The following is a 22,247-nucleotide window of genomic DNA, read 5'->3' on the forward strand; positions in this document are numbered from 1 at the left end:
GGAACCCTAATGATGATGGATGAATAGATCCCTTCACGGGAGAGTATGCTGACACAGATGATTCTGATGAAGACTATGATGATGGAGGTGACACCTTATTTATTGGTGAACTGATCTTTGACCAGGAGATTATGGATGAGGGTGATGATGAAGAGGATGACACTATGTTTATTGGTGGATCGACTTTTGATCAGTAGATTATGGATGAGGTTGATGATGACGATGGTGACATTATACTTGCTGGTGGACCGATCTTTAATCCAGAAATTGTGGATGATGACAAGGGTGACACTGTGCTTACTAGTGAGTGTATCTTTGATTAGGAAACCATGGATAAGGAAGAGATTGAGTTTGAGATTCCTGATAAGAAGTGATGTCATGTTAAGTTCGAAGTGGGAGATTATGTGTGGATGAGGTTTTCTGCATGTAATTATAAAATGTTGTTTGCCAAGAAGATTGGCCGGTAGAAATTGTAAAAAAGGTAATTCTTCGGATGATGAAAATTTAGGCGAATTTTGTTCAACTTGTGGAGAATGATATAGTGACATTTTGTAATTTTGAACAAGTTGTGAGTTTCAGATGTTGCGCTCAAATCTAAAAATTTAGTATTAATTGTAATTAATTTAGTACTAATTGTAATTTACTATTTTTTAGGTTTTTAAGTTTTTGCCTATTTAAAGGCTTGTTTTCAATGTAAGAAAGGTAGATTTTGATTAATAAAATTGTGAATTTATACATTCCCAAAATTCTAGTTGAATTTTGAACGTTTCAATCGGAAATCGTATGCAATTCAACAATTCAGAACAAAGTCTGTTTATTCTTGCAGTTTCACCATCATCCACAATCTCTTGATAAAAGATCGCTACACCATCAAACACAATGTCGTCCTCATCATCATCATCATCCACAATCTCTTGATAAAAGATCGGTTCACAAATAAACAAAATGTCACCGTTTCGAACAAGTTGTGGAGTTTCGGATGTTGCCATCAAATTCAAAAATTTAGTATTAATTGAAATTGAATTTATAATTAAATGTAATTAATTTAGTATTAATTGCAATTGAAATTTATAATTAATCGTAATTAATTTAGTATTAATTATATCTTCCTAATTTTTTTATGTTTTTAAGTTTGTACCTATTTAAAGACCTGTTTTATTTGTGAGTAAATTATTGATTAATAAAATTGTGTCTTTTCACATTTTCAAAATTATTATTGAATTTTAAAAGTTAGATTTTTAAGAGAATTATTTCCAACATAGTAATATTTAGAAAATAATTCGTTTGGAGTGACTTTTTAAATCTGTAATTAAAAACAGTTACATTAAGTGCCATAATAGTATAAAACAAGATTCTCTTATATACCGTCACGACAAATTCACTACCGTAATATTGTCATTACGGCGGATCCACCGCCATAATGAGACTCTTAAACAGGCAGGTTGCGAATAATTCTCTTAAAATATGCCTTTTAGATCCTGAATTAACCTCCAAAAATGCACACCCCTAAAATGAACCCATACACCCAGTCCTAGATAGAGATAAGGTAAAAGAAACCTTTTTATGTCCACATTTGAGGAAGAGATTGCCGTCCGAGTCCGAAAATATCTGCCCTGGCCTGCTTAAACTCGAAGAAACTGACAATTTCTTTCTTCCAAGTCTCACATAATCTGTTTCAAAAGCTTCAAACAAAGGTTAAATAAGTAATTTCAAATCACTTAATAAAATAATTATAATATAAAAAACAAAAAAAACAAAACACTAATCACAGACTGGTACAAGCATTGTCATTTAGCCAATATATTGTCTATAAATTAACCAATATATAAACTGCTTTTCCAACAAAACCAAAGCAACCTCTGGTTTTTGCACATCATGGTGAACCTCTGGAATTTTCTGGTCCATAATAAGAATATTTGTCTTTTTTTTTCTTTTTCTAATTTCTAATTTTTCTTTGAATTTTGCAGGCCATGGATGCTATATTTTTAATGGGTTTTTTGGTGTTACTCTGTGGAGTAGAAGGGGTGAGAAAAGGTCTAAACTTGGAGAGTTGTGAGTATGGGGGTGCAAATTGCAGAGGTCATGAGGCATCATTGGAGGATTTTGGAGGAATTGGAGATGGAATAACTTCAAATACAAAGGCTTTTAAAGAAGCAATTTTGAATCTAAGTCAGTACTCATGTAATGGTGGATCTCAACTCTATGTTCCTCCTGGAAAATGGCTTACTGGGAGTTTTAATCTGACTAGCCATTTCACTCTTTTTCTTGACAAAGATGCTGTTCTTCTTGCCTCTCAGGTTTCAATTTCTCCTCTCCATTCCTCGAATTTATCATCTTTCTGCATCTTTTTTATGGAAATTTTGCTCATTTTGATTGAATTTTGCAAGTTTCTGCATTTTCAACTAGTTTGAGGTCATAAACAGGTTGACATGTTTAAGGTTTGAAAAAAATGGGTCAAATCATGGATTGACTCATCAACTCATTAGTTGAGTCGTATCAACCCGACCTGTTTAAATGTATTTATAATTAATATAATATTGTTATAGGTTTATCAGTCATTATATATATATATATATTTTTAGAATTTTTAAATTTATTAATAAGGTTAGATGGATTGGTAGATTATATAGCCGGTTTAGTAGTTGATTCAAATGTTGTAACAATCTAATTGTGTTAAACAAGTAGGGGATTCAATTCTAGAATTGCAACTCGGGCGGGATTCGCCTCAACGGAACGAGGATTCCCATTTACTTTCCTCGTGAGATGAAAATAGGAGAAAAAAGAATCATAACAGTGATGAAGGATGAAGGGGCTCTCTCTTCCACCCCATGAGGATCCGATTCCCCACCCCACCCCCACGATGTTTCTACGAGAATTCCTTGTGGAAGAATTCATAAAAACATATATTTTTTATATATATTAGTAATATCATTATTACTATTATATTTCTTTTTTTTTTTGGTAGTAAAGGAAAGGAAAGCAAAGCAAAACAAGCAACTACACCGGGATTAGCCTAGGAAAGCTAACCCCAACCCTATCCTCTAAAAGAAGAGGAGAAAGAGCGATAGGGGAACGGTAAGGGTAGAAACACCTAACACCCCCTCATGGCATGCCGCCGCCAAATGATCTGCAACACGGTTCTGCTCCCGGAAAATGACATTCCATACAAAAAAAATTAATTATAATTTATATTAATACTAAACTTATGGTAGTGGATAGGACGGAGTGGAGGGAGCGAATCTGTGTCGCTGACACGACTTGATTTTCACGGTTTTATATGATGGTTCATGTTAGCCGACCCCGAATCATTTCGGGACTAAGGCTTTGTTGTTGTTGTTGTATTAATACTAAACTTATTCAAAAAGAACGGTAAACAAACAAATCAATAGTGTCTATATAGTAAAATTTTAAATTATACTAAAGAAGATGCTATTTAGAATTTGAATAATGGGAAATGAAAATCCTTGCTGGAATGAAGATGAGGACAATTCTTTTCTCATTTCATCAACGGAGACAGGAATGGAGATTCTCCATCTAGACGGAGACATGGATAGGGGAGTAGTTTCCATCCTTACCCGACCCATTTGCAACCATGTTCAATTCCTTTAGTTAATAGTGTTAACTGTGTCAATTTGTTTAAATTTCTATGTCATATTATCTCAATCCGTTTATTAGATGGTTCATATCAAGTTGACCCTTAACGGATCACAAGAATAAGTCTGACGCGGTACGCTTATGACCCGTCAGCCCAATTTGGCACTTTCTTCACTCTAATTGAAGTTTCCATTATATGTTTTTTCCCCATTATGCAAGGGAGATTATGCCATTGTCATATAATTACTGTGATAACATGTTCTGAATTTTGTAAATTTTATCAGGAAGAGAGTGAATGGCCTGTGATGGAACCATTGCCGTCTTACGGTAGAGGAAGGGACACAGATGGTGGAAGGTTTAGCAGTCTCATCTTTGGAACCAATCTTACTGATGTTGTAATAACAGGTTTATCTTCATTCACATTCTTACAACTTCCCGAAAATATCGGTTATATTTTGATCATTGAGGTCTGGATTCAGGTGCCAATGGAACTATTGATGGTCAGGGTGAGGTCTGGTGGCGAAAATTTCGAAACGGGGAGCTGAACTTAACTCGGCCGTACCTTATAGAAATCATGTTCTCAACTAACATTCAAATATCCAACATTACTTTGATGAACTCTCCTTCTTGGAATGTTCATCCTGTTTACAGCAGGTATGATTTGATTTGATTCGATTTGATTTTCGTAACTAATTCTTTCGTGTCTGTTCTGTTCTGATCGAAAACTATATCGAATGCAGCAATGTTGTTGTTCAAGGCATTACAATTCTTGCACCAGTGAACTCTCCAAACACTGATGGAATCAACCCAGGTAGTGATTCGGAAAACAGAAAATGTTTGTTTTCTTTTCGCCAATGATCATGCGTGAAATTTTTCGATTTTCGATCATTTGCAGATTCGTGCAAGAACACTAGAATTGAGGACTGTTACATTGTGTCTGGAGATGATTGTGTGGCTGTTAAAAGTGGTTGGGATGAGTATGGGATTGCTTTTGGGATGCCTACCGAGCAGCTCGTAATCAGAAGGCTTACCTGCATTTCTCCTACGAGTGCAGCAATCGCCTTAGGCAGCGAGATGTCTGGTGGAATCCGAGATGTGAGGGCCGAAGACATAACTGCTATAAATACAGAATCAGGAGTTAGGATCAAAACTTCTGTGGGAAGAGGAGGCTATGTAAAGGATATATACGTTCAAAGAATGGTAATGCACACAATGAAATGGGTGTTTTGGATGACAGGAAATTACGGGTCTCATCCGGACAATAACTACGACCCTAAGGCGATTCCGGTGATCGATAACATCAACTACCGCGACATTGTTGCTGAAAACGTAACAATGGCTGCTAAACTGGAAGGCATTTCTGGTGATCCGTTCACCAAAATCTGCATATCCAATGTGACCATTGGACTTGCAGAGAAGGCGAAGAAACTGCAATGGAATTGCACGGATATAGGAGGAATTTCGAGTGGCGTGACTCCACCGCCTTGTAGCCTGCTTCCGGACCAGGGTCCAGGGAAGAGTACAGAATGCAATTTTCCAGACAATAGTCTGCCAATTGATTATGTCAAGTTAAGAGAGTGTTCTTCCAGTAGGAAGAATCTCTGACTCAGAACAAAGATTCTGTGTAGAACAGCTTGGTTTCTATATGTAGTTTTGATATTAGTGTGAATAATAATTCACAGAATGTAAAATCATTACAATTATTGCAAGTTTCTGAAATAGTTCAGCCTTAACTTCTTAACATCCAATTTATGCGGAGAGACGAGCAAGCAAAATTAGCATTATACTTCTCAAAGATAATAACAAAAGCTATTCTTGAGTGTTAACTAATCACGGTATGGTATTAGACCCTCTTAGACCAAATGGTCGAGGGTTCTAATGACAACTCCATTTGTTAATGGAATTTGACACATGGTAAGATGAGATTATGTTATACACGTTTCAAACTCGAGGAGTGTTCGTGTGAAAGTTATTTTTGAGTCTTATCTATAAGCTTAAGCTGAAACTAAACAGATACAAAGCAAAAATAAAGATATATACACTAGAATAGAAATCGAAAATCCGCGGTACGGATTAACATCTTCATTTTATTTGAAATTTAGAAATCATCCATAAGCAATACAAGTCAGTTTTTGCTTTGCTTCTTCCTCTAAACTCCCAGCTACTACTACTACATACAGAAGATCTGGTACAATTCATAAGAACTCAGAATGTATGCTTCAGAACGTCGAGCACCGACCGACGACTTGATCTACCGGAGCAAGAACACCGAGTTCATCTCCTCTCAGGCAATTTGTTCAAGGGAAAGAAGCTAATCCCAAATTCCAAAATGCATTCTATATAGCATATTGTCATAATTCATTTTTGGTTAAGAGGATGGAGGATCTGGATTGAACTTCACTGATTCCTTCCAAATAAGCTCCTTGATGTGCTCTTCAGTACATGAAGGGTGCTCGAAATCGAATTCGAACGGCCTGGAGCAGATGGGCTCGTCGTTGATATCATGAAGAGATTGCAAGTATGGGTGGCAAAGAGCCTCATCAACTGTCAACAGATGCAGAAATGTAACTACTCAATAAGGAGAAGTTCAGCTTTAAATGTGGCTGTCTATTTCCGACACGGCAACCCGATTACAGAGACAATTCGCCAAACACGATCTGTTTGACAAAAATTTCTACATTGTCAGAGACCATTCGGATGATGACACATCAGCACCACTGTTGACATGTCATCTCCTGTGTGGTCCTCGGCCATAGTAGAGTTTCTCCTATTTGACACGATTATCCATTTTATTGCATTTATATCATATATATATATATAATGGGTAAAAATACACCCATGACCCTCAAATTTCATGTTGCTAACATGATGACCCCTAAAATTCAAAACCGGGCATAAAAATTCTTGAACTTCGCCATATACTAATATAAATGTCCAAATGACTGTTGACCATGGAAAACTGACCATACGAATTACCGGTAAATTACACTCCTTTGTCCAGGGGCCATCATGTTACTAACGCCAAAGTTGAGGGATCATGGGTGCATCTTACCTGTGTGATTTACAGGCAATTCATGGGTTCAACCGATATTTACATTGGTCCACAGTCATTAGGACTTTTATGTTAGTAAATGTGAAAGTTTAGAGACTTTTATGTCTAACGACAAATTTAAGGGGTCATGGGTATATTTTACCCCATATATAATCATATGTGGAGTATATGCATAGCATGATTATAATAGGACAACTCATTTTCACACTCTACGTTTAGAAGTATTGAACTTCAAAATTTAAGGACTTTGCGTACCAGTAATGCGCTTGTTGGGATCAAAGACGAGCATCTTTTCCAGGAGATCAGTAGCCCCAGTAGAAGCACTAGGAAACCTGACCGAGAAATTCTGTTTTCTGTATTGTGGAAGTTGTCTAACGTATCTCCGGGCATTATTGCTTCGGAGAAAACCAAGGCTAGCATCATCAGGTGAACCTATTAACTTTTACACAAGAAGAAAAAGATGCAACGTATGATTTCACTGGCCAACTTAAACAAAATAGTAAACCAAGTTCCCTTATTAATCCACAAAATGAGATGGCATTAACAGGAGATTATTTTTTTATATTATATATGCTCGTGTAAAATATATAAATCACATAACACGATTATGAAAAGATAATCTGTTTTGACACCCCTAATCTTTTATTTGTGAAAAAACAAGTTAGGAGTACCAAAAGGTCTAAAATTTGGCTTATTCCTGAAATATAAATAGAGGAAAAAAATCATGATTTCTGCTTATTGGGTTAGTATTTTATTGAACAGGTTATGGAGCATTTTTGAATTGACATGAAACTGATAACTCGATAATTGACATGATAAGAACATGACTGACTTACACAAATTGTCACCCCTAGACAGAAAGCAACCAATTGAAGAATATTTTTTTTTTCCTATTCCCTACGAGGAAAGAAGACATGCTAATTCAAATTGATACCTCTGTAATTAGCCTGAGCTGATGAACATAATCTTTTCCTGGAAAGAGAGGTTCTCGGGTCATGATCTCACCAAGGATGCAACCAACAGACCAAATATCAATTGCAGCAGTGTATTCTGAACAGTTAAGGAGCAATTCTGGTGCCCGATACCAACGAGTGACAACATACTCGGTCATGAAATCTGTTTCAGATGTTGTCCTTGCCAATCCGAAATCTCCAATTTTGAGATCACAATTTGCATTGAGAAGCAAATTGCTCGGCTTAAGATCACGATGCAGGACGTTGGCTGAATGCACATATTTCAGTCCTCTTAACAATTGATACAGGAAATACTGCAAAATTATATTGAGAATGCATCAATTACAGATGCAGGTTCAAACTCAATCTCAGGAACAACCATAATGCACTAAATGGTAAAGTCACATGGATATAATAATGTTGCAGGCCACAAATTCAACATTTTGGCTTTGGAAAGAAGATAATTCTCAAAATAAATATGGTCAAAGTAAAATTAGGAAGGACTTGCTTTCTGTGAACCCTAAAAGACAAAAAGACTTGGTATTCACACATAAAATCTCTCAAATTAACATGTATCACCATCGTTTCTGATGGTTTTGCTGGAGTAGGGGCCACAAACTCAAGACAGCTAGGCTTGCAACTTGTAGTAATCACCTAACTCAAGACAGCAAATCAGCAAGAAGCACTTAGAAACTATAATATTTTCAGCCTAACTGATTACAAGGAAAAGATACTTATAGGTGACAAACCTGACAATGATCATCTGTCAGTGGTTGAGCAGAACGAATAATATGATGAAGATCAGTGTCCATCAATTCATAAACAATGTACACATCATTGAAAGCCTCTTTTTTTGGTGGTCGGATAATATCTTTTATTGCAATAACCTGTGAACAAAAAATCAGCAAATTGGGAAGGACAAGATAAGATGCAGAAAAGGAAAAGTTGAGAGAACAAAAAAAACAGAAAAAGGAAAAAACTGCAGAGAAGTAAAAACAAGTGTTATATAGGAAGTGTTCTAGTTCAATTTCCATGATGCTGGCAACATATCCAAGTATATTACATGAAAAGTATTCTAATTCAAATATGCACAGCAAAATGTTGCATTTAACAGAGTATAGAACCATTTTGCAGTCCTACTGTTAACAAATACTTAAACTAAAGAAATTATCTGAAGAACTGATATCTTCTTGTGTGTTAAATTACAGCCACTTTGCTATGAACTGTCATTGGGATATTACAACAACAGTGTACAACTCCATTTGCATATCTTGAATTTTGAAAATTAAGAGAGAAGACCGACAAAAAAAGCACGAGAAACAAAATGTAAACAGGTAACCATAAAATTTGGATATTCACTTTCAAAATGAAACTTACATTTTCATGCTCCATATGACGAAGAAGCTTGATCTCTCTCAGTGTCCTTTTGGCATCTATTCTGTTATCAAATGCATTTCCAATCTTCTTAATTGCAACTTCCTCACGTGTCTCAGAATTCACAGCAGCACTGAAAAAAAGAGAGGGCTTATTACAGTAAATGGGACAAAAAAAAAAGATTTAAGTGAAAAAGGGAGCCCAAACCACATTTTACCAAACTTCCAAACATGAAATATCACCATCCACAAAATTTGAACACTTATCATAGGCATGCATAATGCAAACAAAGTACCTAATAAGCTATATTACATACAAATGGATAGTGAAAGTGAAACAGAAATGGACACGAAGAAAGATATTTTTAAAAAATATAGGAAATGGAAATGTGTAGAAAATGTGTAAATAATTAAATTACAAGGGTATAAATATAAATTTCTAAAATTATAAAGATATATGTGTAACTTTTTTTTATATACACATAAAAAACAATTACATACAAGTCCTATAATAGAGGGGGAATTTTTTTTTTTTTTTTAAAGCTTGTATAAAATGATCTAGAATATATTAGAGATTTAATGAACATATGATTAACATTGATCTACTTCTGAAAATACATCACATCTTAGCAAATGAGTTTCTAATTTTCTTAAATTACGGAAAAGTGACCAGAAAATTTTCTTAAATTTTTCCAAAAGTTATGATATTTGAAGACTCCTGCAATAGCATGATTATGCAAAATATCCCTGTTTCATCCAAAAAGTTATAGCATAATATGTAAGAGAAACAATCTTCCACACACTTTATTTCCAAAGGAGGCTATTGAGGGACTCCATGCCTCTTCTTGGGCACTATTTGCCTCTCTCCCTGATAGAATCACCATCAGTTTTGCTATTTTAGAACTCAAACATGTTTTTTCTTTTTCACTATCTAGTTGAATCTGGATTCCACTAGGAACAACCTCCAAGGGTACAACTCACCCTAAAAGGCACCTCAAGAGAGAAGGATTGACTCACATATATAAGGAGCCATATAACTCCTTGATTAAGCAACATGAGATATCTAACACATCTGTCATGCAACCATCTAGAGTGTGACCCAAATATCCATGGATGACCCAACATTGAATACAAGTCTGATACTGCATAAACAAAGGTCATACTTACCCCAAAAGCTACCTCAAAGATGGAGAATTGACTCGAGCCATGTACTAACAACTGTTCCTATTCGTAATACTCGATCATGAGAGCTACTAGCTACTCCAAACAATAGCATTGAAAGGTGAATTAATACGAAAAGCAACAAATGAGTACTGGAGGTTTATGCACCTGCTATTCCCAACTTGTTGAGACAAGCATAATTTTACACTTATAATATTGCTTCCCGTTATATTCAAACTCATTCATCAAACAGAGAATACATATATGAACAAAACCGCTATTTGAACGCAGGTTCACCTCCAAAATAAGCCAAACAAGTGAAAAATCAACGGTCAACATAGTTCTCGAAGCATATCAAGCACAAAAATCAAATTCCTAACATCAGAAACAAATCAAAATCAGGAAAAAAGAACAAGTAGGCAATTCTTCGAAGAAAAGAAAAAGTTACCAAACAATGCCGTAAGCACCACGACCGATTGGGCGAATTGGAGGAACATATTTGCTGGAGACCTCAAACAAGTTTCCATAGACATTGTATTGAATATAGCGACCTCCATGAGTAGCGACTCCCTTAATTTTACTCCCATGAGCGGCGTCTGATGCTGAACCAGAGCTGCTGGACTCTTTAGTAGTAGCAGCCATTGTTGTCTGTAAGTCCTAGTTCTTACAGCTATGTTAATGGATTTTCTTGGGATGGTTGAAGAGATTTTTGAGGGGGGGAAGAGTGTGAAAACCGTGAATTGAGACAAAGGGGGAAATGGCAAATTGAAAACCATAAGATGGAAGGTTTTCAGCTTTTTCCCTTTTTCGGTTCCAAACTTGTCAATATATCCGTGAAATGAACAAGACTTTGCTTCCTTTTCTTTGCTTCTGTAAATTTTTTTTTGAAAATCAGCTCTTGATTCCGTACGGTGAGTTCCTCCTTCCCTCTTCTTGTACCCAATCATAATTCGCCTTCTGTCGCATTTTCGTTCATTTTCTTAAAAATATAGATGTTTACGTGAATAAGATATCAAAATAGTAATATTTTAAAAAAAGAAAAATATATATCTTAATTTTTTTTTAAGTGTCAATTTAGGTTGAATTTAGAAAATAACTATCATTTTAACTGTGTGAAATGGTGTAATTATAATTTTGGATAATTGAATTTTATGTTTCGACATTTATGAAATGGTACCGATTTGACTCAAGTTCCATTACAATGGCTATAATTGTACCTTTCTAGGAATGTTAAGGCTAAAATTATCGTTATTTTATATATTGGAACTAAATTAATCTTTTCATAAAAAAACAATTAAGGTTATTTTGATATATTATCCTATAGGTCTTGTTATCTGATAAGTTTGGTTTTGTGTTGTCCTTTGATAATTTTGGTTTTGTCTTATCATTTGACAAATTTCTTTTTTTTTTTTCAATTATTGCATCAACAGTCTGTTTTTCATCTATGACATTATCAAATAATCACTCTCGTAATAAATGAATATAATCGGAAATAATGTCAACTAAATATGAAGGAGCTTCTAAAGTCATTTGAATTGTGTTCTATCTCTTTTATTAAGCGTTCAGCGAATTCGGCTGCCCATGCTCTAGCAAAAGCGGTCAATTCTGTGTCAGTTTAGGGTGAGTGGTCATGTCCACCACCATTTCTTAGCAATATTTTTTCATCTGATTTAAGTTAATAAAATTTGACATTATTTTAAAACAAACAAAAATAATAAGGACTAAAATAGCTTTAAAGTTTTTGTGATAGGTAATTTAGTTTTCCGTATAAAATAATACAATTTTAGTCACAATAATTATCAAATGGCTCACTAATAAAAATTGATCCATCGTATAATAAATTATTTGATGTGTAAATTTCTATTAATAAAGCTTTTAACACCCTTTGATAAATATTGAGACCGGAAATGTATTACTTTATACATGTACCTTAAATTAGTTCTTTCTCAATAACTTTACCTTATGTCTATTACTAATTTACTAATAAAGATTAAAGCACTATTGTCTCACCACCTATGTTTTTGGTTTATGTGATATTTAATATTATTTGGTGTTATTTGTCATTCATTTATCAAAATTGGTAAAATATCATGTATGAAGATTTCATCAATTTTGATAGACTATGAAACAAATGTTATTAAATAATAGATCAAAGATAAAACCAAATATTTGAAGAAAAAAAAAACTCAAACATTTTAAAATAGGTAAATAGTGTTTAAAGCATATTCACAATGTATAGATACAGGGAAAGTCGATGTACTTGAAATTTTAAATCTAACTAGAAGATACATTTTCACTTCTTATTAACAAAAAAAAAAATACAGGTTTTTTTATATTTAATTTCATAGTCTGATCATCATTCTAACCCAATATTTCCGAAGATTTGAAATTTTAACATATTTTATTATCAATGAAAATAATAAATAGTTGTTGCTGAATTTTTTATACAATGGTTGACCATATATATATGTATAATGTATGTCATAAAGTATAGTACCTTTCCAAAGAATATCTTAAAACTATTGAAACTTCAAAGCAAAGATCTGTCTCAATACAAAAAGAAAGTAAGACAAATAAAATCAAATTATTATTAGCAAGCCCCATTTGAATATCATCATCTTCTTTTGACTAGTTAATGGATCTTTCTCTATAGCTTAATCTGCATTTCAATAAATTATTTATTTATTATAAAGAAACTTAATTTTAAACATTCATATGAGTTTTAACTTATGATTTAATGTAATTAACTTTTATAATAGGTAAAAATTGCACAAACAATCCCTTAACTATTGATAATATTTCCCAATGGTTATTTTGCACAAACAGTCCCTTAAAAAAATTAGTTTGAAATGAAGTTCCAATGGAGTATGGACACGTGCACTTATAGCCAATTAAAGATTATAGAATAGGAAATTTTTGTAATTAATTATCATGTGAAGAGAAGCAAGGAAAACTTGATAAAAAGAGTAAAGAAAAATGAAGAGGGTTAGCTTTAATTTAAGGATATGATATGGTGGTTCAACTATCACGAGATATTTGCATCTTTTCTCTTTAATTGCCTAAAACTAATAATATGTATTCAATTTTTCACCAATTCAATTACTCAATTAGCACATAAAATGTACTGTATCTTATTTGTTTAGATAATACGGATTAACACGATACGCCAAGAAAATTAAACGGTTCACGATAAAGATTAGAACATAACGAGACTTGTTTGACACGATTAACATGTTACAACACTTATATCTAACAAAATGAATTGTATAATCCATTGAGATATTTCACCTTTTATAACACTTGGCACTTCTACCGTATTTTGATATGTAAAAATAATAATTAAGTGATGAAATGAGTAATTTTTATTATTGTTATTATTTTATTTGAAATATATAAGTATTTAAAAAAAATGACAATGCAATAAATAGAATCAGAATACAAAAGTTGAACAATGAAATGAAAACTAGTATGACATTCCATCAGTCCTGAAATATAATAGAATGCATTTGCAAGTTTATAGGCAACACTATTCGCTGAACGACTAGCAAAAATGATACTAACATCATTAAACGAATGAATCAACCTATTACAATCCTCAAGAACAAAACCGTAATAAAACCTGAAAGCATGTTGATTAAAATCTAAAACCACCATATTTGTATCGGTTTCAACAAGACAACCGTCCATAACTAAAAAGGATAACAAAAAGTAAGCAGAACAATTTGATTAAAAATCTTTAAGAACAAATTATACAAAATTACCTATTTCACAAATAATGTTATAAATTATAGAATAACTAGAACTTGAAAAAAAAAATCAATTATCTAATATTTGACTCTATTAAAAATATGTTATATTTTTAAAAATACAAAAACAATTTTTTTACACATCTAATATTACCATTGAAAATTTATAAAAATCTCTCTTTTCAAATCAAACTCAAATAAAATGAAATACTTGTTTTTAACCGAGTTTAATATATTGGTTAGAAATTAAGGTGTGTAATTAAAGCCCAAATTGAAAAATTTTAATTAATTGAAAGATTAATATATTAAATTGACATATTAAGATTTTACTAATAAAAGTCTAAATCTTAAAAAAAAAGGCTAAACAAATAATATATGGCATATATCTCCGAGATAATCTAGCATTAATCACTGTCTATTTTCCTTGAGAATATGTAAATTTCATAACATATCTGAAGATCTAGGGTAAGAATAAAGGTTTAAACCACTATTTGATTCATCTAAAATTTCATCATAAATTATTAGGTCTGATTTATTATTTAATCCTATTTGGCCTTTAACCTATCCCGTAAAAGTTCACCCAATTCAGACGAACAATTGACATTGATTCATGTAAAATTTTGTCATTATTTGATAATATTTAGCCTTTAACCTATCCGGTGAAATTTTAACCTATCCCATGAAATTTCACCCTTAACCTATTCCGTGAAATTTCATCCAATTCAGATGGAAACTTAACAAAACTGTTATTCTATTGACACGTTACGATATTTAACAATTAGATTTAATAAATTTTAATCTCAGGATTTATTTTATTTGTTTTCTTTTTTAATCTAATTGATTATTTTCACATAAAAAAAATCTATGGCAAATAAACTTTAAAACATACGGGTCAAATTTATGTGTCAAAATATCACCACAAATTATTATTAAGGGAAAACAATTTGGGAAAATTACACAGAAATTCATGTTTTAAAAACTATTTACAACTATGTCAAGTCATAATTTTAGATTATTTCAAACTAGTAAAATCAGTACTTTTAATATATTTTAAGAATTTGAATTTATCAATTAGAAGTCTAGAATATATTTTTTAGGGTTTATGATTTATGAATTGAAGTCTAGAATTTTTAAATTATAGTGTAAAATCATAATATATAAAGAATAATGACATATTAAGAATTAAATTTGGTGATATGACTTAGTTGTAATTTTGTACTTAATTATGATATTCATGTAATTGACCCAAACAATTTTGTAAAATCTCCATATAAATTGAATTAAATTTTACCAATTAGAATAATTCAAGACAAAATATGACCGAATAATAAATCAAAAGCTAAATGATAAAATTTTAAGTAAATCAGACTAAGGCTCTGTTTGGCTACTTGTTGTTCCTATTTGTCTTTGGAGAATACTGCTTTTTCAAAAAATAAAGATTCTCTACTTTTGTAAAAAAAAACTACTTTTTAATTAAGTGTGTTGCTATTTACCGTCCTGAAATTACTTATCACCATCCCCATTTGGACAATTTTACCCTTTTCATAAAAAAATTCAAAACTGAAAATTTTGAATTTAAAAAAAACACACACACACAAAATTTGGCCTAGGCGGATGCCGGATCCGCCCAGCCAATGGGTTGGGCGGATCCAGCACCCACCTAGCCAATTGGCTGGGTGGGTGTTGGATCCGCCTAGTCCATTGTTCCATTTTTAGTGACGAAAAATGATAAATTGTTTCATTTTTTATGATGAAAATGTAGAAATTTTCACTTTTGTGACGAAAAATGCTAATCGACACAAAAAATATGTATTATTTTGATGATTTTTTTTTACTAAAAAAACGTAAATTTTAATGTTTCCAACTCGTAATCATCCATTTCCAAAGTTTAGGTTGTTACACATTAGTTATTTTCATAATTTCAATTATTATTATTTGGGTTTGTGATTTTGGAAAGATTTTTAAATTTTTAATCAAAATTATGAGAATGACAAAAATGTCTAAATGGGACGATAACTAGTAAAAAGGGAGCTGTATTTAGCAATTCACTTAATTAAAGGCAAACATGAGGTGGAAAGTAGGTAAACAAACACCCCCTAATTAAAGGCAAACATGAGGTGGAAAGTAGATAAACAAGCAGTAGAATGCCTTGCAACTGAGAAGAAAAAAAGAACAGAATCATTCTTACACATATTCAGCTCCTGATAACCAAAAAAAGTAGACCTAATACACAAATAACCCCCTGAACTTGTCCAAATGTTACAACTGCCCCTCTCAATTTTCAATTATAACAACTTACCCCTTAAACTTTTCCAATTGTAAAACATAACCCCGAATTGGGAATTTTTTTACTCTGTATTTGAAGCAACCGTAAAAAAGATTCCCTGGATTCGTATCACGCCAAAGATCTGATTATCATACTCCACGAGCGTTGCAAATTTTGTATTTCACGTGTTTCTTCAATTGCAGTCCATATCAGCAATTTGGGGTTGTGTTTTACAATTGGACAAGTTGAAAGGGTAAGTTGTTACAATTGGACAAGTTTGAGGGGTAAGTTGTTACAATTGAAAGTTGAAAGGGACAGTTGCAACATTTGGACAAGTTCAGAGAGTTATTTATGCATTAGACCAAAAAAGTAAAAGTTTTAAACATAAAACATTTGCATTTATAACCATTTTAACCGTTCAACTCAGTTTCTATATATATGATGCGACAATAATAATAATAATAAGTAAAATCTATATTTTGAAATAACATAAGATCAAGCAGTAAACTAACAAAAATTAAGATCAGCAGATGATAAAAAAAAAAGGGAACTGCTTTGAAATTTTGATTATGATCCAAGTGCTAATGATTCGAGAAAATAAATAAATTGCAAATCCAATATACTCGAAAGTAAAACAAAGCCTATTGTAATCAAATTCAGCTCAAAACAAAGGACATCAAAATTTGAAATGAATATTACATCCTTCCACGCTAAAATCTATAACACATTCCTTGTAAATATTGCTTAAACATTCTTTTGCTCAAGGATTGGAGCTAGCAGGCCCTGCACCAAAAGCACCAGCACCACGGCCGAAACCTGGCCTTCCACCACCACCCTGCATTTTTCATAAACATCAACATCAACTCAAAGGAACACAAATTCTTTTTTTAAGGTAAAACACACAAGTAACATCAATTCCCATATGCAGCATGATAGAGCACGAGACAGTAACGCATGTTTCTACATAATCCAATCGTTTTCAACATTTTAATGAATCTAAACAGGAGTTTTCAAATTCGATAACCGCATAGAGATATTGCAAACAAGTAAACCAAGAGCCAAATTGACAATTGCCTATACATATAGGTCGTAAAATTGGTGAAATCACACATATTTTCATCAATGCACCAATATAGCATTCTTAAATTTATGAACATTTTTCAGGAATAAGAAAGGGCAAAGATAAAGGTATTATGTAATTACCCCATAGGTAGGTCTGTAATCAGCAGGAGCTCCACCCTTGTCACCAAAGTCACCACCAGCTCCTCGGGGTCCTCCACGGTATCCATCTCGGTCACCACCAAATCTCCTCTCTCCATCAAAGCGAGAAGGGCCACTAAATTAAAAGATCACAACGAGGATCAGGGTTTATTACCAAAATGAGGTCCACCATACTTTAAAGGAACAATTATAATGAATTTAAGAACTAATAAAAGAAACTGCAAAATGCTACTTACAAAAACAAAATCATGTGATGAAAAAAACTTGGAATGAAAAAACAATGTGCATAAAAAGGTAAAATACACCACAAAACATGAAATAGGAAGTATTGTACCGTGGGCGATCGCCAGGTGGGCCTCCCATTGGCCTACCAAGAGGCTTGTTCTGCTTCTTCAATGTAGCAGGCACAATTTCAGATGGTAAATTGAGATAAGTTCGCAAGAACTCAATACCATCATTGGTGAGGTACCAGTAGTAGTGCATCCATGCAAAGGTCTCACGAACATACTCCTTGGACTTGAAGCTCTGCATCAGCTTGATAACTTGCAAGTTTGGCACATCAATATTTGGGTGCTTTGCAAGATTGTAGTCTTTCTTTGCGAAACATACTCCCTCTACATAGAGCAAAAAGGATATGAAACTTTCAACTCAGGTCAAAGAAAAACATGATACATTACCATACTATCCTATACACATTCTGCACGAAATAAGCAATTAAAAATAAAAAGTAAACATAAGAAAATGCATGAATTTGTGAATTTAGTAATGTCAAGTCTGTTTATAGTGTCATGTGATATACTATTATTCCATACCATTATACATAATATAAATAAAAGGACATAAAAAAGATAATTGTGTCAAATGGGCCACGATCAGTGTGCTGTCTATAAATCATCTCATCAGCTCCAGAACTCAGAATGGTAAAACAAATGGTACACTATCTGATTCAAATAAGATGACTTCCTAGCATATGCACTCCTCACATTACATATAAACCAAAAAATGAGGTATTTGAGTAAAAAAAAAGTTATGTTTTAGTGGTTTATAACCAAACTATACTGAGAATTCCTAAACATCCAATCTAATAAGCACATATATGTCCATAGGTAAGGAATCGTTAAACATGAAATACCTTGAAAGAGGTATTTGGAGATTTCTCGGCGGTTCTTCTCAGAGATGATCTGAAACCAAAAATAAAAAATATGAATATCATCTACTTATTAATTATAGATTGATTACACCTGAAAATAATGTCGAAATTCATCGGCCCTGGATACGATATACGAAGGTTAAGACTTATTAAGCTCCTCTCCCACATCAAGGGGACAAAAACGAATAATTAAAATTACAGAGATATTTTTATTTCTACTATATTGCTTTACTGAAGATTTCCGGCGACCAAATAGAATCCAAACAGTTACAGTACAAAAAACAATTAATGAGGGATCAAGAGAAGGAAAGGCACCATTTTCACCGGCGACGAAGATATCCAAAAGCTGCGATGGGTAGCGGCAATGAATTGTCACTTCGAGCAACTCCTATCGCAAACAGCAGAGAAACCCTAATTGTTTGTATAAGTTCAATTTATAGGCAGTTTTGGGCCTTTTGGGCTTCAATATTTGGGCCTACGTCATATCCATACGGATGTTTTAGGCCCACGGCCTGTATCTATTTTAATAGATTATCCATATAACTTTTTGATTTAATTGTAATCATTTTTCCATGAGAATTGTATTATGGGTGATCGGTTTTGATCACATTCATCTTAATGATCATATAGTATTTAATCATTCACCGTTAGATCTAGGTTTATTACAATCATAAGGTGGAGATTCAAAACATCCTAAAACTTAAATTTAATTAACTAAATAACTAAATTAATAGAATTACATAACATATTGTAGCTCACTGGTTCGTATTAGGTTTTACATGTTTGTTACTTTCTTCCTTAATTCTTTATTATCGAACAAAATACTTAGGTTGAGAAATATGATTAATTAACTGGTATTAACGGGTACTAATTAATTGGTATTATTTGTGGCTCACTAATTCGTGTTAGGTATTAACATGTTTATTGCTTTCTTCCTTAACTAGTTATAAACTCGTACATTTGCGCGGTTCAATTTAATCTTTTTAAAATACAAATGCGTATATGAAAACAAATTCACCTTATTATTATTATTTTTTCTTCTTATATTTCATTAGATTGTATATATTTTATGCATTTTATACCTTGTAGTGTAAAGAAATTTTATTTCAATAAATATATTAATTAAGATATGAAATGGATACACAATAAATAATAAACTAAAAGAATAATATCTTAATAATTTAAAATTCGCAATGGTTGGTTACAACCATGGTGGTTTTGGAGACAAAACTAATAAAGATTAGTAATACACCATTAGAAATGGTTGTTATTTAAAGTTTTATGGGATAAAAAAATAAATTAATTATTAATAGGACCAAAATGTAATTTATCGCAGACCAAGCATGTAATTATCCACTCTCAGAAAAGCAGATTTCGACCTCCACAAAAATGTCTCACTCTCCAGATCTATGTGTTATCCACGCGCCAGGTTTGACGGTTCTGACGATTGTGTGTATGTCAAAATCCTCAAACTTTTGAATTTACGAGAGAAATTATTGGGTGTAACCAAAATTGGTAAGAAACCAATTTTGATTACAATATCTCTAATGCTTGTTTGTTACTTTTTAGTGAAAAGTACAACCAATTTAAAAGGTGCTCTCAATATGAGTTTTTCTTACAAGCATTTTTTGGAGGCGTGAATAACTCTAGGAATAAAATTGTTAAAGGATATGTGGCATTAATTTGCCCTTTTTGTTTGTCTTGGTAGTAGTTGTATTGGTTGTTTTCTTATCTTTTAGCTTAATAATATTTCTACTTTTTATAAAATAATAATAATAATAATAATCTACTTAATCAATCTTGGCTTGACATCTGTACTTCAAGTCTGAATGGTTTGTAAAAACAACAACCTTATATAAAACAAGATAAGATTTGAATTTATCAAAAGCATACTATAAACAAAGATAAGATCTGAATTTATCAAAAGCATTGTCATAGTGTAGTTATGTTTAGTTTTGTTAATGTTTTGCTTGCATAATATATTGGCTTGAAGTGATTTTTAACTTTTGCCCAAGTACAACACCAAAATAGGTATCACTGGCTTTCCACATCAATTCGAATGGTAGCTCCTAGTTTGGTTCTATGAGAATTGGTGTAGAGATCAACTTAGCTTTGAGATGTTCAAATGCTTATACATTTCGCATCGAAATTGAATTTAACATCCTTATGCAAAAGAGTTTATCATGGTAGTCATATTTTTGAAAAATCTTTTTATGAATCTTTGATAAAATCTAGCATGCCCAAGAAAACTTCTAACTTTTTCGATTTTAGTTGGAATGGGAATCCTCTCTATGACCTCTACTTAGACATGATCAACCTCTAGAACTTTCTTTGAAATTTTATGTCTAAACACAATCCCTTCTTTCATCATAAAGCGACACTTCTCCTAGTACAGCACTAGATTTGTCTCTTTACATCTCAAGAGAACTTCTTTCAGATTGGGTATACAGTCTATGAAGGTTCTTCCATAGACTGAAAAATCATCCATGAAGATTTCAACAGTTTTTTCTATCATGTCATTGAAGATTGACATCATGCATCTCTAGAAAGTACCAGGAGCATTTCATATACCAAATGACATCCTCATATAAGTCTAAGTGTCGTAGGGGCATGTGAAAGTTGTCTTATCTTGGTCTAATGGATGAATACATATTTGATTATACTATGAGTATCCATTCAAACACCAATAGAAAACATACTTAGACAATCTTTTTAGCATTTAATCCATGGATGGAAATGGAAATTGATCCTTGTGAGTTGCATCATTCATTTTTCTATAGTCTATGCATACTCTCTAGCTAATGATTGTTCTAGTTGGAATCATCTCATTACGGTCATTCTTCACTATATTCATTCATCCTTTCTTTAGGACGACTTGCACAAGACTGGTCTATACACTATCTGACATGTTATATATAATTCCAACATCAAGCAACTTTATCACCTCAGCTTTAACAAGGTCTTTCATGTTTGGATTGAGCATCCTTTGTGGCTAAGCTGAAGCTTTATGAATTTCCTCTATCAAAATTTCGTAAACATGCATGCTAGGACTTATGACATTGATATTTGAAATCTTCCAAGGTTCTGTAAAGTACATTTCTTTACACTCCACACTCAGCTATCTATCTCTCAACGCCGAAGAGCTTCTGATCTTTTTAACTATAGATGATTTTATTCTAACTTAGAACACAAATGAAGTTCTACTTTTCTATAAGCTATTACACGAATTACATCAATGAAATATGTATCTGCTTTTTGCTTTTGATTTTCACTTGAAGAATATATATCAATTTCATCAAGTGTTGGAATGAGCTTTTTGTGGGGCTTTTATAGTGAAGCTTGAAGACAGAGCCTTTTGAATTTTGAAAAGACCGTTGGAGGGAAAACGACTTTTGTCACTTTCATCTTCTGTCTTATGGTACAAAAAGTTTACCGTTGGCGGGGACAAGCTTTATGTTGCTTGTACTTCTTTCTCTTTTGGGACGCTTTGTGTCAGACACAGAGTCAACGCCAACATATCTTGCCTTCCGGCTTCATTGCTTCTGGGTCTTTCTTGCTTTTAGATTGTTCTAGCTTCTGGGCCAGAACTAAGGCTTGGGCCTTTAGCTTCTTTAGGCCTTTTTTATTTTCTTTCTCTTTTAAATTTAGTCACAACACTTAACAAGCTTGTTAGTACAAATAAATCAATACATAATTTTGTATTTAAGCAATTTTTGGGAATTTAATTTCGT

General features: G+C 32.7%; 3 protein-coding genes across 4 annotated transcripts; 1 reads left to right on the forward strand and 2 right to left on the reverse strand.

Moving 5' to 3' along the window:
- The first annotated feature begins 1,753 nt into the window (after positions 1-1,753).
- LOC136210851 (probable polygalacturonase) lies at positions 1,754-5,342 on the forward strand. Its single transcript, XM_066002269.1, has 6 exons — positions 1,754-1,878; positions 1,968-2,297; positions 3,879-3,999; positions 4,074-4,248; positions 4,335-4,405; positions 4,490-5,342. Exons 1-6 carry the CDS (start codon positions 1,876-1,878, stop codon positions 5,197-5,199), a joined length of 1,410 nt encoding a protein of 469 aa, XP_065858341.1. The 5' UTR covers positions 1,754-1,875; the 3' UTR covers positions 5,200-5,342.
- Positions 5,343-5,643: 301 nt separating this feature from the next.
- On the reverse strand, positions 5,644-11,020 carry LOC136210852 (mitogen-activated protein kinase homolog MMK2-like). Of its 2 annotated transcripts, XM_066002270.1 has the most exons (7): positions 10,582-11,020; positions 8,977-9,106; positions 8,349-8,486; positions 8,179-8,253; positions 7,581-7,913; positions 6,902-7,085; positions 5,644-6,138 (listed from the first exon to the last, which is right to left on the reverse strand). In XM_066002270.1, exons 1-7 carry the CDS (start codon positions 10,773-10,775, stop codon positions 5,963-5,965), a joined length of 1,230 nt encoding a protein of 409 aa, XP_065858342.1. In that variant the 5' UTR covers positions 10,776-11,020; the 3' UTR covers positions 5,644-5,962. The 2 variants fall into 2 exon arrangements, with proteins under 2 accessions (XP_065858342.1, XP_065858343.1); XM_066002271.1 differs by lacking the exon at positions 8,179-8,253 and having other exon boundaries at positions 10,582-11,015.
- Positions 11,021-16,676: 5,656 nt separating this feature from the next.
- LOC136210855 (small ribosomal subunit protein eS10z) lies at positions 16,677-18,927 on the reverse strand. The gene is made up of 5 exons (XM_066002273.1): positions 18,832-18,927; positions 18,499-18,547; positions 17,701-17,980; positions 17,349-17,481; positions 16,677-16,980 (listed from the first exon to the last, which is right to left on the reverse strand). The coding sequence occupies exons 1-5, from the start codon at positions 18,832-18,834 to the stop codon at positions 16,906-16,908; spliced, it is 540 nt and encodes a 179-aa protein (XP_065858345.1). The 5' UTR covers positions 18,835-18,927; the 3' UTR covers positions 16,677-16,905.
- Between the last annotated feature and the right edge of the window lie 3,320 nt (positions 18,928-22,247).

Source organism: Euphorbia lathyris, chromosome 1 (genome assembly GCF_963576675.1).
Source record: "Euphorbia lathyris chromosome 1, ddEupLath1.1, whole genome shotgun sequence".
Lineage (NCBI taxonomy): Eukaryota > Viridiplantae > Streptophyta > Magnoliopsida > Malpighiales > Euphorbiaceae > Euphorbia > Euphorbia lathyris.